The sequence below is a fragment of the Ambystoma mexicanum genome, chromosome 11 (assembly GCF_040938575.1).
Source record: "Ambystoma mexicanum isolate Mex_15411 chromosome 11, UKY_AmexF1_1, whole genome shotgun sequence".
Lineage (NCBI taxonomy): Eukaryota > Metazoa > Chordata > Amphibia > Caudata > Ambystomatidae > Ambystoma > Ambystoma mexicanum.
In genome coordinates this window covers 1,347,139,794-1,347,154,255 of record NC_090934.1, presented here as the reverse complement: position 1 = coordinate 1,347,154,255, position 14,462 = coordinate 1,347,139,794, and the positions used below count along the sequence as shown (strand labels likewise).

The window sequence follows — 14,462 nt, the reverse complement described above, 5'->3', positions numbered from 1 at the left end:
CTGCTCACTTTGTCTCTTCACTGGTTTTCCTTTATACGCCTGCAGCACCTTGACAGGCTGCAGGTAACGACATTTAATTAGATATGTCTGACCCTCACCATACTTATACAGGCATCTTTCTCGTCTCAATACATAAGTGATAAAAAGTTGTAGTGTTCATCACTCTGTCTCTTCTTCCTCGTCCCAGTACTTTCAGATTCTAAATGTTGGGCGAGGTCCTACAATACCCCATGGTTGGGGAAGGTTCAGGTTGTTCACAATTAGGGAAAGGGGGTGGGGGTGCCCTTAGGCGGAACTTGGTACCCCCAAACTCCGAGGACCCTCCATCCACATGATCCTCCCTCGCTTCTCCACCCCCCCGGGTCGGGATCCAAGAGCGATGGCCTTTCCCTGGCCTCCTAAGAAGAGGAACCAGGGGGTTTAAGAGTGAGAATACCTGCAGATGTCTTACAGCACAGTGACTCGAATTGCACGGTCTGTTATGCCTAGGTCTGAAAACATTACCAGCGTTTTCAATACGGGTTCTATTCCGACTTGGAGTTCCAAAAATGTATTTATGCACATAAAGGTGCATTGGCTTACTGTCAAAACATCAATGTAGAGTGAGACATTGTTGATTTCTCTGCAGGCCCAACATTGCCAATTCTCCAACTTGCACCTGAGCAAGTTCTAACAAGAAATAGAGCGTGTTTCATGTGCCTAATTTAAAGGAATATAAACTGCATTAATTCAAAGCGTGAATGTTTGCAGTGTCTGGCATGGATTCACATGCTCGTGAATATTCCCTGTCAGGCCTGGAATCCTCGGTAAAGAAAAAATCATTTTTTTTCATTTCTGAACTGTCTTTCTCCTAACAACCAATCACTGAGCTCTGGGTCATACTGCCCCCAGCCAATGACTGCCGTCTACCTAAGCCCCTACTCAGGCATCCATATTCAGATTTTTTCTGCACGTTCAAGTGTTGGGAGTACTCGTGTTTAGCTCTCAAGCTTTTACTGCGTTTTTTCGCTTTTTTGAAGAGTTTTACTCTATTTTTCGGTCAATTGGGCCTTGTGCTCCATCAATAAACGTTCCGATTAACGGGGACACGTTTTTCGGATTTTTTCCTAGCCCGCCAACGGCGGATTTCGTCGAGTTTCTTCGTGGAGGCTTCCAGAAGATTCTTCAGGCCTACGCCGTGTGGACCATGTCGGAGGAGAAGAAAGATTCAGGCCCCCTGTTCAGACTTTGCTCCGACTGCGGCTTGCGGAATGTCTTTTCGGATGACAAGCTTCACAGTGTCTTCATTGACTGTACCCGGCGCATGTGGAGAAAGACTGCGTTTTTCCAGGAGATACCGCCTCGCATGCTGAAGGATCGGCATAGGCGGCTGAAGGAGTAGCTGCAGGCCAAGGCTCTTGCTCTGAGTGGGTCCCAACAGCATGTCTCTCCCAGTTCATAAAATCAGAGCGGGCTTCTAAGACCTTTTGAGGGTGCCCCTCCAGCGGGGTTCCAACAGAAGGCTAAGCACTGCAAGTCCACTGCCCCCGAGAGCGCCGTTGTGGCTGGCTCCCCGGCAGTCAGGGCGCTCCCGATGTCACTAGCGACTTCAGTCACCAGTCAGCATTCGGGATCTTCGGCCAAGAGGAAGTCGGACCATCCGGGCAAACTCGAGAAGCCCAAGAGTGACCTGCGGGAGAAGGCCAAGGTGGATCGGGGTTCGGATCCTGCCCCTTAGAACAAGGCCAAGCAGGACAAGGTGCCTGGGACACCCAAGGCCAAACAGGACAAGGCTCTGGTCCTGACCATGAAGACCCAAGTACACCTGGCGAAGGCCCAGCCTTCCATCTAGGGGGTGGTGGCTTCTTGCGCGAAGGCCGCCGAGACATCTCCGCAGGGCACAACCCCCAAGGCGAGGGCATTCCTTCCTCCAAGGAGGGAGGCTCCGTTCCGGCTCATAGAGAAGACCCTGGAGAAGAAGATGCCCGTCATCTCCCCGAGACCTTCCCCTCTGGAAGCAAAGAAGGGAAGGTGCGCTGGCCCTCCAGGTTACGGATATCTCCTCTGAGGAGGAGCTTGTCTGCCTGCAAACCATTCAGGAGGAAGAGAACGTAGGAAACAGGCCTTACGACGAGCATGCTGACGAAGGCGATGACGACAAGGACACCGTTGAGGAAGAGCAGTAAGGCAACAAGAAGAAGTACAAGGTGCTGGACTCTTAGCTCAAGTGCTTGCGGACCCAACCGTCGCCGGACTCTGGGGTATTGGCTGCAGCCAAGAAGACATGAGGCGCTTCTTCCTTGGCAGCTTCCACCCCTCCTGGCAGCGAGGGGATGAAATGAGATGCCTTGGGACAACAGGTTATCTACTCTGCGGCCACTACCATCAAGGCCGCCAACGCCCTTGCCATCATAGCGCGCTACGACCGCGAGCTATGGTACAAGATCGCCCCCATCTTGGACATCCTCCCCGACGACAAGAGGTCGGAAGCGTTGGAGATTCTGCAGGTGGCGTCTGACCGAGCCATCACGGTGGCCACAGACATCGCTGACGCGGGGTTCTGCCAGATGGGCAACAGCGTTTGCCTTCATCATCGTGGCTGGCTCAAGGCCACAAACTTTCGTCAGGATGTTCAGACAAAGGTTTTGGATATGCCCTTTGACGGAGATAACCTCTTCGGGAAGGCTGTAGATGAGTCTCTACAGGCCCTTAAGGCTGACACCGAGACGGCACCTGCCCTGGTAACTCAACGCCAGAGACTTGTGGCTGCCACAGGAGAAGTCGTTGCACATCAACGTGCTGGAGCTTCTAGCAGTGTTTTGGGCCCTCAAGTCCTTCCTTCCATCCCTCAAGTGCAAGGTGATGAGGGTCTTCACGGACAATACCACCACAATGTTTTACATCAGGAAGCAGGGGGGCAGTAGATCCCCAGCGCTCTCCAAAGAGGCGCAGGATGTTCCTCATTCCATTTCATCTGGCAGGAGTAAAGAACACTGTTGCCGACTCCCTCAGCAGGGAGCTACGATCGGGCCATGAGTGGGAACTTCGGCAGGATCAGATGGACATTCCCCACATCGATATGTTTGCGACGGCGACAAACACCAAGAGCCGGAGGTTCGCCAGCAGGTTTCCCCAGCCGAGGGGAATGGGAGACGCATTCACGTTCCCCTGAGACGGCCTGTTTCTGTATGCCTTCCCTCCGTTACCATTGCTTCTTCGACTCATCAATCAACTCAGACGGTCACAGTGCAGGATGATCCTCGTCGCACCGGCGTGGCCAGATCTGGTACCCGGACCTTCTCAGCAGATCAGCGTCCCCTCCAGTCAAGCTTCCGGTGGTCGCAGATCTTCTCGCCAGGGAAGGAGGCACAATTCTGCACCACGACCCAAGATCGCTGAACCTGAAGGCCTGGCTCCTGCAACGTTAGAGTTTGGGGGGCTACGATCTCCCAGCGGACTTCAAGGAGGTGCTTGCTAAAGCCAGAGCATTGTCTACTCTAAACATAAATGCTACAGACATTAATGGAAGAGGTTCGCCGTTTGGTGCCGAGCACAGAAAATATACCCTCTATGAGTCACGGCTCCGCAGGTACTACCATATTGGTTGTCGTTCGCCAAAGCAGGACTGGCCAATGCCTCCCTCAAAGTTCATCTGGCGGCTATCTCCCGTTACACCAGAGCTCCAGGATGGTTCTCGTTATGGTCACACCCCCTGCTTAAGGAGCTCATCAAAGGACTGTTACGTTTGTTCCCACTGGTGAAGGCTCCAGCCCCGGTGTGGGGCTCAATGTGGTGCTGATTAAGCTCATGGGCCCTCCATTCGAACCTATGCAGACAGTTCCACTGAAGTTCTTGTCCTGGAAGACAGTGTTCCTCGTGGCCGTCGCCACTGCACAACGGGTGGGTGAGATCCAGGCCCTGTCTTGTTAGCCACCTTACTTGACTTTTCACGACACAAGGGTGGTGCTCAGGACGCACCCCTCCTTCATGCCCAAGGCGCCGTTGGACTTTCATCTAAACTAGCCCTTGGTGTTAACTGTGTTTTTTCCGACGCCTTCGTCACCGGCTGAGAGGACTTTGCATTCGCTGGATGTGGCTTGAGCGCTATAGTTAAATGTGGACCGCACAAAGAGTTTCTGGAAGAGGTTGCAACTTTTTGTGAACTTTGTCCCTTTGAACCACGGGAAGGCCCTCTCCAAGACTTCCATTTCCAGGTGGCTCTCCGGCTGCATCAACCACTGTCACCGGTTGACAAACCAACCATTGCCTGGCCGTCCGAGAGCCCATTTGGACATCTGCAGGGTTGCTACGTGGAGGTTGGCACACACCTTCACGAGATTCTACTGCATCGACAGGGATTCCAGGGAGGAGTCCAGAGTCGGCCAGGCAGTGCTCCGCAACCTGATAGCTTGAAGGTGAGCCTGGTGAGGAGGTAAGAGATGCTTATGTTGAGCCTTGCCACCTCCCGTGGTTGTGCATGTGTGTACTGCTATGTATTCTTAATTCATGAGCATGTGAGTCCATGGCATACCCCATGCTGGAGAAGGAACAAGCTACTTACCTGTAACTGTTGTTCTCCAGCATGGGTCTGCCATGGATTCACATGTGAACCCTCCCGCCTGCCCATCTGCGGCTCTTCTCTTGGTCCTACTGCCACTTTACGGGCTACCAAATCTGAAGATGGCTCCCTGAGGAGGGGAGGGGCTTAGGTAGAGGGCAGTCATTGGCTGGGGGCAATATGACCCCGAGCTCAGTGATTGGGTTTTAGGAGAAAGACAGTTCAGAAATGAAACTGATTTGTTCTTTACCGAGGATTCCCATCCTGATGACGGGGAATATTCATGAGCATGTGAATCCATGCCAGACCCATGATGGAGAACAACAGTTACAAGTAAGTAACTTGTTCCAAATCCTATCTAGGCTTAAAATCAAATGCACTGATGTGGTGGGGGAGTGGGCACGGTGGAGATCTCATCTCTGCTCCGTGACACTCCTCTACAGTGCTGGAAAGTGTCAGAGGTATTTAAAATGAGTGTGTTTGTGGGACTTTGTTAACCTTTTATCCCATTTCACTTTTTGTACAGGCTGTGCCTTACTCCAGAGATTATAAACGAAAGTATGAATACTTCCGGAAAAAGTTAAAGAAAATGGTAAGTCATTATCTGTCTGAAACTATTGTCTGACTGAATTAAATGAAAAAAAAATAATAATGTTCTCAATCTTATGATCCTTGATGAAGTAAAATCACTGCCTAATGGCAAATTTCAACCAGGTAATGGGCAATTTATAAAATAACATAAATTACTTAATTCATTAATAGCAAATTCAATTTACAAGGTAAGGCTCTTTTCTATTTTATTTTCACAGATTCCTCATTTTAGAATTATACTCTAGTCCCAGGTCTTGCCTCGAAAACTCTGTTCCACCAGCAGGCACAGTGCAGTTCATCTCTGTATTGTTTCAGCCTAAGCGTCCAGGTATATATGGAAACCAGCTGCGCTCCATGCCTAAGTTCCTTTTTTAAGCATGTTTAGTTTGCTGTTCTGGAATGCACCACTGATTTTGCTTCTTCACTGCATCATGTCCCCCCAAAGGAATCCTGCTTGAAGCCTAGCAACAACTGCAGAAAGGCCCATGTCTTTGTTGCAACTCAACTGCATAATCACTGCCCCTGGTGCTTGGGATCCAGACTATGAACCTGAGGAGTGTGGCTCCTCCTTATCCAAGCATCCAAAGGTGTTAAGGGTGCCTTCCACAGAGCTCTTCACCACTCTTCACAAGGGCTGGAAGATTCCATCCAAATCCCCTGCTTTATCAGAGACATCTGCTTTAAAAGACAGGCTTTGCTCGGCCGAGATGGACAAAGAAGCAGGGGAATTTTGCCCCAGGAGGTGGGAGGGAGAGAAAGAAAGAAAGAAATGAGCACCCTGTAACAGAAACAAATCCAGACACTGACTCCAACTGTGGGTGTTTTAGGCTCGGTACATTTTTAATAGAGGCAAATGGGAGAAAGCAAATGAAATGGACAACACGAGAATGTACAAAATGGTGGGACAGCTTAAAACTGACAAATCCATTACATGTGCCCCTCCCCTTTGTGTCTTGCTTTTTATACACTTCCTGGTGAATCGAAACCCATCAGTGCAGTACAGATTTCCAAACTAATGATTTCATTTTAAGGAGGTGCTTGTTGGTCTTCTACTGATCTTAAGAGGGACTTCAAACGCAAACAATAAATAGCACGCTTTCTCTGGACCCTTCCTAAACCTCCCACATGTTATCATGCAGTTGCATGTTTATTGTAATAAATGTACAACTGTTATCAAGTTTCGTGAAGTAAATTAAAAAGGGCAAACAGAGTTAACAAAAATGCACTTCAGTAAGCAAAAGAATATTCCTGCATAGTCTTCCAAATGGAAACGTATCTTGCAAGCATACATTATTCCACGATGGATTCCTCTACTTAACCAGACCAATGCAGGGCTATGTGGTCTAGTCTACCATTTCTTTTCTTGAGTTTTCAAACCCTTACATTGTAACATTGTCATGTTTCCTTGTTTCAACATACAATTTGTTTCTGCCACAGTCGTAAGGGTTATCATAATGAACCCTTTTCCAAGTGATACTCTTTCTTGTCCACAAAATGAGTCCCTCTCTTCTGGGGAGTCCCCTTTGGACTCTGGGGGATCACTACCAGCACTGGTACTGTTGCCCACCACCTCTATCCCGGAACAGTGACTATTTCCCGCAGAAAGTGGTACATTTGCACAATGGCTCCACCAGCTTCAGAGCTGGTGATTTATAAAGGCTCACTGCGTATTTTGCGGCTGGCAGAAGCACAACTTCAGTCCATCACCTCCCAGCTGTGAGGTCAGTCCAAGCTTCTATCATGAAGATAGCCCTCGCGCCATGCTGCGCAGCTCGATTTCTGACATTTTAGTGCATGCATCAGCACGGGTCGCCACTGGCCTCTATGAAGAGTCACAGAAGACACTGATATTTGCCACAGCCACTGGTTCAGAGTTCTAAATCTGGACAGATCATTGTTGAGGGGGGGACCTCTTCCCTGTTGAACTTGAGTCCTTGGGAGGGTGATGCACTCTCCGGTCATGTTGAAGGTTTGTTCATCTTGGCTTGCAACATTAGGGGCACCAACAGCCAGGATACCTCTGCATTTCTAGGTAATGCAAGCCTCGGACTGTGGGGAGGCCAAAGTGTCCTTCCAGAAATCCATTGCCAAGGCAGTTGAGTACTTAGGAGTCAGTAATCCCCCATTTTCAAAGATGAAATATGACCTTATTGATATTTTGGAGCAAGGACCTCCTAATGAATCCCTCCTTGTAATGCTAAAATTGCTGCAAGGCTCAAACCCGCCTTGGCTCCAGCTGTAGAGAAGACACTGTCCAAGAAACAAAGCATGGCTCCCTTGGTCCCAGATCTACTGTGCATGAAATCAACATCGGTTGTGATTTCTTCTGTGCCTTCAAGCAATCCTCCAATGTTGCATTTGTCAATATAAGTCGGATGGTTATGCCTAAATGTATGTCACAACCCTCCTGTGCCTAGAGGCCCAAGCTACACCTCACTGACCTCCAAAAAGACCAAAATAAATTGGGTTGCTTGCAGTCCCGTTCAGAAGGGATGAGTGTTAGCAGTTCGGCCTTTACCGCCCCTTTTGGGATGGACCAAGCCTAATTGTGTTTATGGTCTTTCCCTTTCTGTAATGGAATGGCTTGCAGAACAGTGGTTTAGAGGGTTGCCATGAGCAATGCCAGGGATTGCATCTTCAATGTTGCATGTCATCTCCACCCACCACATTCAAGAAGTATGGTGGTCCGGCTTCCAAGGCAGAGGGGAAAATGGCTACCTTCTCTTCATTGTCTCTTGACAGGGAGAGTAAAATGTTGTACACCCTTGAGTGCATGGTCTTCGCCTATAGCAGGTTTTGCATTAACAGCTGTTAAGACCTCTTGTTCTCTAGCAAGGTGGTACTGCAACACGTTAAAGAATGTGGTGAGGAGGTGGTGGACAATCCGCCTCATGTGCCCAGGAGCCTTCGCTTCTTTTGACAGGAGTCACAGATTCCACAGAAAACAATGAGTCTCAAGAGTCTTTATTGATTTATTTGTGGGGCCTTTGGCCATCCCTCCATTAACATAGACACACTTCTCACAAATATGCATACTTAGTTGACTCACACTGCAGAGCCACTATCCTAATGCTATAAAAACTCTTATCCACAGTCTGCTGCTCCCACCTTCTTCCTGCTGGTCTCATCGCTGCCATCCACTTCCTCCTTTGACCTCACCAGATACACCTGTACTCTTGTTTTCTTTCACCTGCTTATGTATCCCTGCCTTGTGAGGATTGGCCAGTTGTCCTTGGCCAATCTCCTTTCTTCCTCCCTCCTCCCTGGATGTGTATGTGTGTCAAAACTCTTAAAAGCGGGTCTTGGCCCGACTCACTTTCTCCACACAGGCTTGCCGCCCGGGAGATTTGGTGGTACTGGAAAAACAATGTTGAAGTTAGTTTCCGGGGCCCCTTTGGCGGGGACACCTTGGTAAGTTCGAGTACCCTCTCTTTTCAAATTCATGATGGTCTAATGGATTGTCCTTCATTGGCAGGATTACAGGCATGCTTTTCCAGTGCTGTTTGTTGTTTAGCTGCAATCAGCATTTCAATGGATTGCCTTTCTCCTGCAGATTCCTCATCTGATAGATATTCCCTCCTGCTCTGCTGCTTTGGAACATTTTTGACAGGCGGTGTAGGGCCGTTGACCGGCGATCCGTCTTGCTCGGCATCTGTTCATCAGCTAAATACCACGTCACTACGCCCCAACCTCAGTTCCTTTTTTCTGCGTGCTAACACGCTGCTTGGGAACACAGAGTCTTCACCTCACTCTACGTTTTGGTCAGAAAGCGTTTTACTTTTTTTCAATCCTCGATGTCGGGTATCTGTTTCCAAGCAGTGTTCCGATTGTGGCACCAAGTTGTCCATCACTGACCCACACGAGTTGTGTCTCTGGTGCCTCGGCAGGGGTCACGGGACCGTTGTGCACCAAAATACAACCGATATCCCTACGCGATCTAGCTGCAAAACCCGCTCAGGGTCGACCGCTCTCAAAATCACTGGCATGGTCGACGGTTCAGTCTTCGGAGGCCGAAACCCAGGGGTACACCCCTGAGAAAGAACATCGGTGGATGAAATGGTCCCACTCAAGGAGCCACTCTTCCTCGTCCCGAAAGAAGAAAAAGCGCCATCGCCACAGTCTGGTCTCCGCATCGTCGGGTCTCTGAATTGTTGATGGATAAAGGTAAGCTGTCGGCTGGGTCTACCACCCGCCAAAAGTGGGAGGATTTCAAATGCTCCATGCTGGACATGTTCAAAAAGCAGGCTGCAGTCAGCGCGCCTAACCCCTCCACGCAGCAGGCTTCGGAGCCAAGAGCGGTGCCCGGTATACCCAACCCCTCTAGTGCCCCGGTACCGACAATGTCACCGCCGATAACAAAACAAAAGAGAGATTCAAAACCGAAAGAGATCCAAAGGAAGTCAGTTAAACCCCTGTGCATCCAAGGATGACAACACTATGGCATCTCGATCCTGATCGACACCGACATCCACCATATCGGCGCCGAGAGACCAGCTGTCGATGGTTGTTAAAAAAACATTCACCCCACAACCCTGGTCCGAATTGTTCAACACTATGGCGGGTGTCTTTGGCGGTAATGACGCAGATGGTCAGGGGGATGTCAACCGTATTTACTTTGGTTCAAGGGGGGTCGATTATTTTGGTGACCAGAATCGGCTTTTGCAACTGACTCAATGCCTCCAGGACGTCAACAGTCTGGACAACTCTCAAGACATTGAATTTCAGCAATCCGAGCCCTATCTTCAAAATACAACTAAATTCAGGGCTTTAGTAGAAAGGGCTATTGACACCCTGTAATTGCATTCATCAGTGGCGCCTTTACAAGGTAATGACCTTACTGACATTTTTGATGAAGGCCTCACCACAGACCGTAATATGTCTTTAAACGCTGCCATTGCCGATCCTTTAACAATTGTGTGTCAAAACCCTTGTTCCATTCCTCCCGTCAGCTCCACCATTGCCAGGGAATACAGGCCGTCTAGAGGAAACCCTTCATCCCACTCCTCTCACCCTTCCCCTGAGGGGCCTGTTATGCACGCTGCTACTGTCTCTTCTAGACCTGCATCTTCCACATCCACTTTGCCTTCTGACAAGAAAGCAAAAACAGTAGATATATTCATAAAAAACCCTTGGCTTGGAAGGTTTGGTCTAAACTGGCGACATCCGATAGTGGTAAGAAACTGAATGTCATAAATTTAAGTAGTCCAATAGGTCCTTAAAGTCGCGTCTCACCAAGTCGCGGGTTTAGCCAAGTACAAGACCCCTTGTTGAATAGTGTGAAGTATAGGTGACCTGGAAGGAGACTGCGCCTGATTCTTGCACACGAGACTTATTTTTTTATTTTATATTTTTTGTTTTTTATTTTTCAGAAAAAATTGCCCTTAACGTTGATGACACGTGTTTCGGTCCCCCAAGGACCTTTCTCAAATCAGGGCTATTGATTAGTCTTAATCATAATAAAGTCATAGAAAGAAAAAAAATAAACACATAAATAATCACAAAGGAAAATATGTGCATGTATCCAAAAAAAAAAAAAAAAAAAAATTAAAGTAACGGTTTGAGTATTGAAGTTAGATCAGCATAGAAAAATAAACATTTTTAGGTGAAATGCATACACACAAAATTACATAGATGTAAAAATAATAAAAATAAATATAAAAATAAATATAAAAATAAAAAGCCAGACAATAAATGGATGGGGAAAAAGGGTAGGAGAGAAGGGGTGAGATTCAAAAAGAAGATAAATACAAAATCTCCATTAGTTATTGTACACAATAAATTACTAAAACAAGCAATTTGTAATGTTCATTGTATGTCTCAGAAACAAGTGGAAATATGTTACCTTATGGTCATGTAAGAGGCCCCTGTCACAAGATGTGAAAGATAAGCTTCCATATATCATTGGGATAAATCCCTGAAAAAACAAAAATAAACAAATAAAAAAAAAAAGAAAACTAATAACTAATGGTACGCTTTCGCGTGTGAAAATAAACGTGGAAAGACATATTTCACGTATGAGTACTTGCAAGGTAATCCCGCGTGAGAAAAAATGAAAGGATCCTAGTGCCTCGCGTGAGAATGTCAACCCGTAAAATCGTAATGCTGGCTTGCCACGAATACTGAACTCAAAGCGCACAAACGCGTGCGCGATAATCCATGTTGAAGCGTAAAAGTACATCTCTACAGTTATAATATGCACATTCGCGTGCGCGTGAAAAAATGCTCTTATCTCATCTGACCACGTGAAAATGTGATCGCGTGAAATCGTAATTATGGATAGAGACGTATTCTGTACTAGATGCGTACGATCGCGTGCTGGCTTGCCACGTATACTGAACTCAAAGCGCACAAACGCGTGCGCGATAATCCATGTTGAAGCGTAAAAGTACATCTCTACAGTTATAATACGCACATTCGCGTGCGCGTGAAAAAATGCTCTTATCTCATCTGACCGCGTGAAAATGTGATCGCGTGAAATCGTAATCATGGATAGAGACGTATTCTATACTGAATGCGTACGGTCGCGTGCGCCTAATACATGATAAAGCGTGCGAGTAGTTTTATACAGGGTGGGTGTGCACAATCGCGTGCGCGTAAAATTACAGAATCTTAGCGTGAAAAACGTAGTAGTCGATTCACACGCGTTCGCGTACGCGAAAATCGCATGAGAATGTGGATGCGTGAAAAATTCAGACGCTCTCTTACCTGCTGTTCAGATTAAGCGCGTACAATCGCAGAATTGCTACAAGTCTCAAGGGGGCGCCATTATGCGTCCTCCCTGTTGTTTTATATGTTGCTAAGGGAACAATTCTCATAGAATGTCCTTCCTTCATGTTTAGTCGTATGTTCACTGGTGGCCATATTGTAATGGAGTGAAAATGCGATAAAGGTATATGTTGAGTGGCAAATTGTGAAGTAATATGTATTCAAATAAAGTCTACACGTCATGAATTTTTGATAATATTATCAAAAAAAAAAAAGGGCGGAATTGAATAGAAAAAACATGTGTGTGAGTGTATGAATGAAATAATGCCTTAATAAAACAGGTAATAATATGGAATAATGTACATAGACTGGTAAGAATGTTACTCTTCATTATAGTTACCACGAAATTGTAACTATAAAAAGGACACCATTTCATTATCAGAATTAAGTCCAAGTACTGTTGAATTGAATTTACAAATCATTTTCGCCTCAGTTTGTCTGAGTCTCTTTTCTCTGTCACCTCCACGTCTTCCAAGGGTAACTTTTTGAAGACCAATGAACTTGATGTCAGCTTTGTTATCCAATTGATGTTTCTCTTGCCAATGACAGGCAAGGGGCAGTCTAGGGTCCTGGCTTCCAATTTTGGCAAGATGTTCACGTACTCTAGTCCTGAGTTCCCTAATGGTGCTTCCAATGTATATTAATTTGCACACACATACAATCGCATAAACCACATATTTTGTTCTACAGTTTATAGATTGCTTGATTTTTATAGTCTTGTTATTGCTGCCCTTGAAACAATCAGTTTTTTCATGTGCATATTTGCAAATGGTGCAAGTTCCACATTTCCTGAAGCCATGGGTAGATTGTAGCCAATTCGATGTCCCCTCTGGTAGGTCTGGTAAGTCTGAAGGGCTTAGTTTGTTTTTGAGTGTCTGTGCTCTCTTAAAGATGATTCGTGGTTTATTGTCAATAAAATTGGAAATATGGTCATCCAATTTCAAGAGATTCCAGTGTTTGGCCAGTATTTTTCTCACATGTTTGTGGTCGTTACCAAATTTAGTGATGAATCCTATGGTGGATGGCTCCGCAGATCTGTTCTTACTAGCTAGAGTCTGTTCCTGAGTTAGTTGTAGACTTTTATCCAATGCCTTAGCGACACAATTGTTTGAATATCCTCTTGCCAGAAATCTTGATTGTAGAAGCCCACATTCTTTCTCAAAGTATTCTTTGGTCTGACAATTTCTTCTTGCTCTTATGAATTCACCTGCTGGTATGTTGAGAATCGTTGTTCGATGATGGCAACTAGTAGCATGTAAGGTGGCATTGACCTCCGTAGGTTTACGAAATGTGCGCGTTTTTATCTGGTTTTGTTCAATATATATTGTAAGGTCCAAAAAATCAATACTATTAGCATCGCAGACACCCGTGAATTGTATACCCATTTCATTAACATTGATTCTGTTTAAAAATGCCTGGAATTCTGCTTCTGTGCCTTTCCATAGTATCAACACATCATCAATGTATCTTAACCAATAAATAAGATCCTTCTGATACACTTTATCCTTGTATATGACTGAATCCTCAAACAGTCCCATGAAGAGGTTTGCTAGGGCAGGGGCATATTTGGTGCCCATAGCAACCCCTCTTATTTGTCTATAAAAGACATTGTTGAAATTGAAAATGTTGCATTGTAGGGCAAGCTCTAACATTTCCTTGATCATGACAATTTGATGGTACATCGAGGCTGACTCCTCCCTGAAGGTATAATCAATGGTTTTCAGAGCCCATGTATGTTGAATTGAGGTATATAATGCTTTCACATCCATGGTTGCTAAAAGACAATCATGTTCCCAGTTCCAAGATTGTATCTTAGTGATGACATCTGTAGTGTCCTTAAGGTATGCCTTTAGTTGAGTTGCCCTGGGTCTCAAAATATTGTCCAAATACTGTGAGATATTCTCTGTTGCCCAACCTATCCCACTAACAATCGGACGGCCCTCTGGTATTAAATCATATTGCTTGTGGATTTTCGGTAAGAAATATATTATAGGTATGGTTGGGTTCTTGATAGTAAGAAAGCTCTTTTCATTGTCCGAAATAAGACCTTTTCGATACCATTCCGAAATGTAGAGTTCCACTTTTTGTGTGAACTCATTTGTAGGGTTGACTGGTAATTTCTCATAACAACCTGGGGTGTTGAGATGATTGCCGGCCATTTTCAAATAATCATCTCGGTCCATAATAACAATGTTCCCTCCTTTGTCCGCTTCTTTGATGATTATTGAGCGGTCGGTTTCCAATTGATGTAAAGCTTCTTGTTCCCTGAGGGTAAGATTGGGTTTAGTTTTGGATTGAGGATTTCTAAAATCCATTTTATACAGATCTTGAGATACTGCCTTGTAAAAGGTGTCAATGACATTGTCAGTTGCTAATTGAGGTACAAATTTAGATGTCGGTTTCAGCTCCTTCATTGATAAGGAGTCGGGTTGCACATTGAAGTCTCTTAATACATTAGTGATGTCGTAATCCATAGGTTCTGCGATTGATCTTAGTAAGTAAATCTCTTCAATCTCTTTAATGCTTAGGTCACTATGAATGGCTTTGGGTTGATGTGTGTACATGCCTG

At 46.0% G+C, this 14,462-nt stretch overlaps 1 protein-coding gene across 6 annotated transcripts in view; it reads left to right on the top strand.

Annotated features, from left to right (window-relative positions):
- The window catches only part of NEDD4 (NEDD4 E3 ubiquitin protein ligase), a 2,630,465-nt gene that overhangs the window by 1,715,065 nt on the left and 900,938 nt on the right, over positions 1 to 14,462 (top strand). For all 6 annotated transcript variants that reach the window (XM_069624887.1, XM_069624886.1, XM_069624885.1 and 3 more), the window contains one exon: positions 5,064 to 5,129. In XM_069624887.1, coding sequence (XP_069480988.1) covers positions 5,064 to 5,129 — 66 coding nt within the window. The remainder of the gene's footprint in view (positions 1 to 5,063; positions 5,130 to 14,462) is intronic.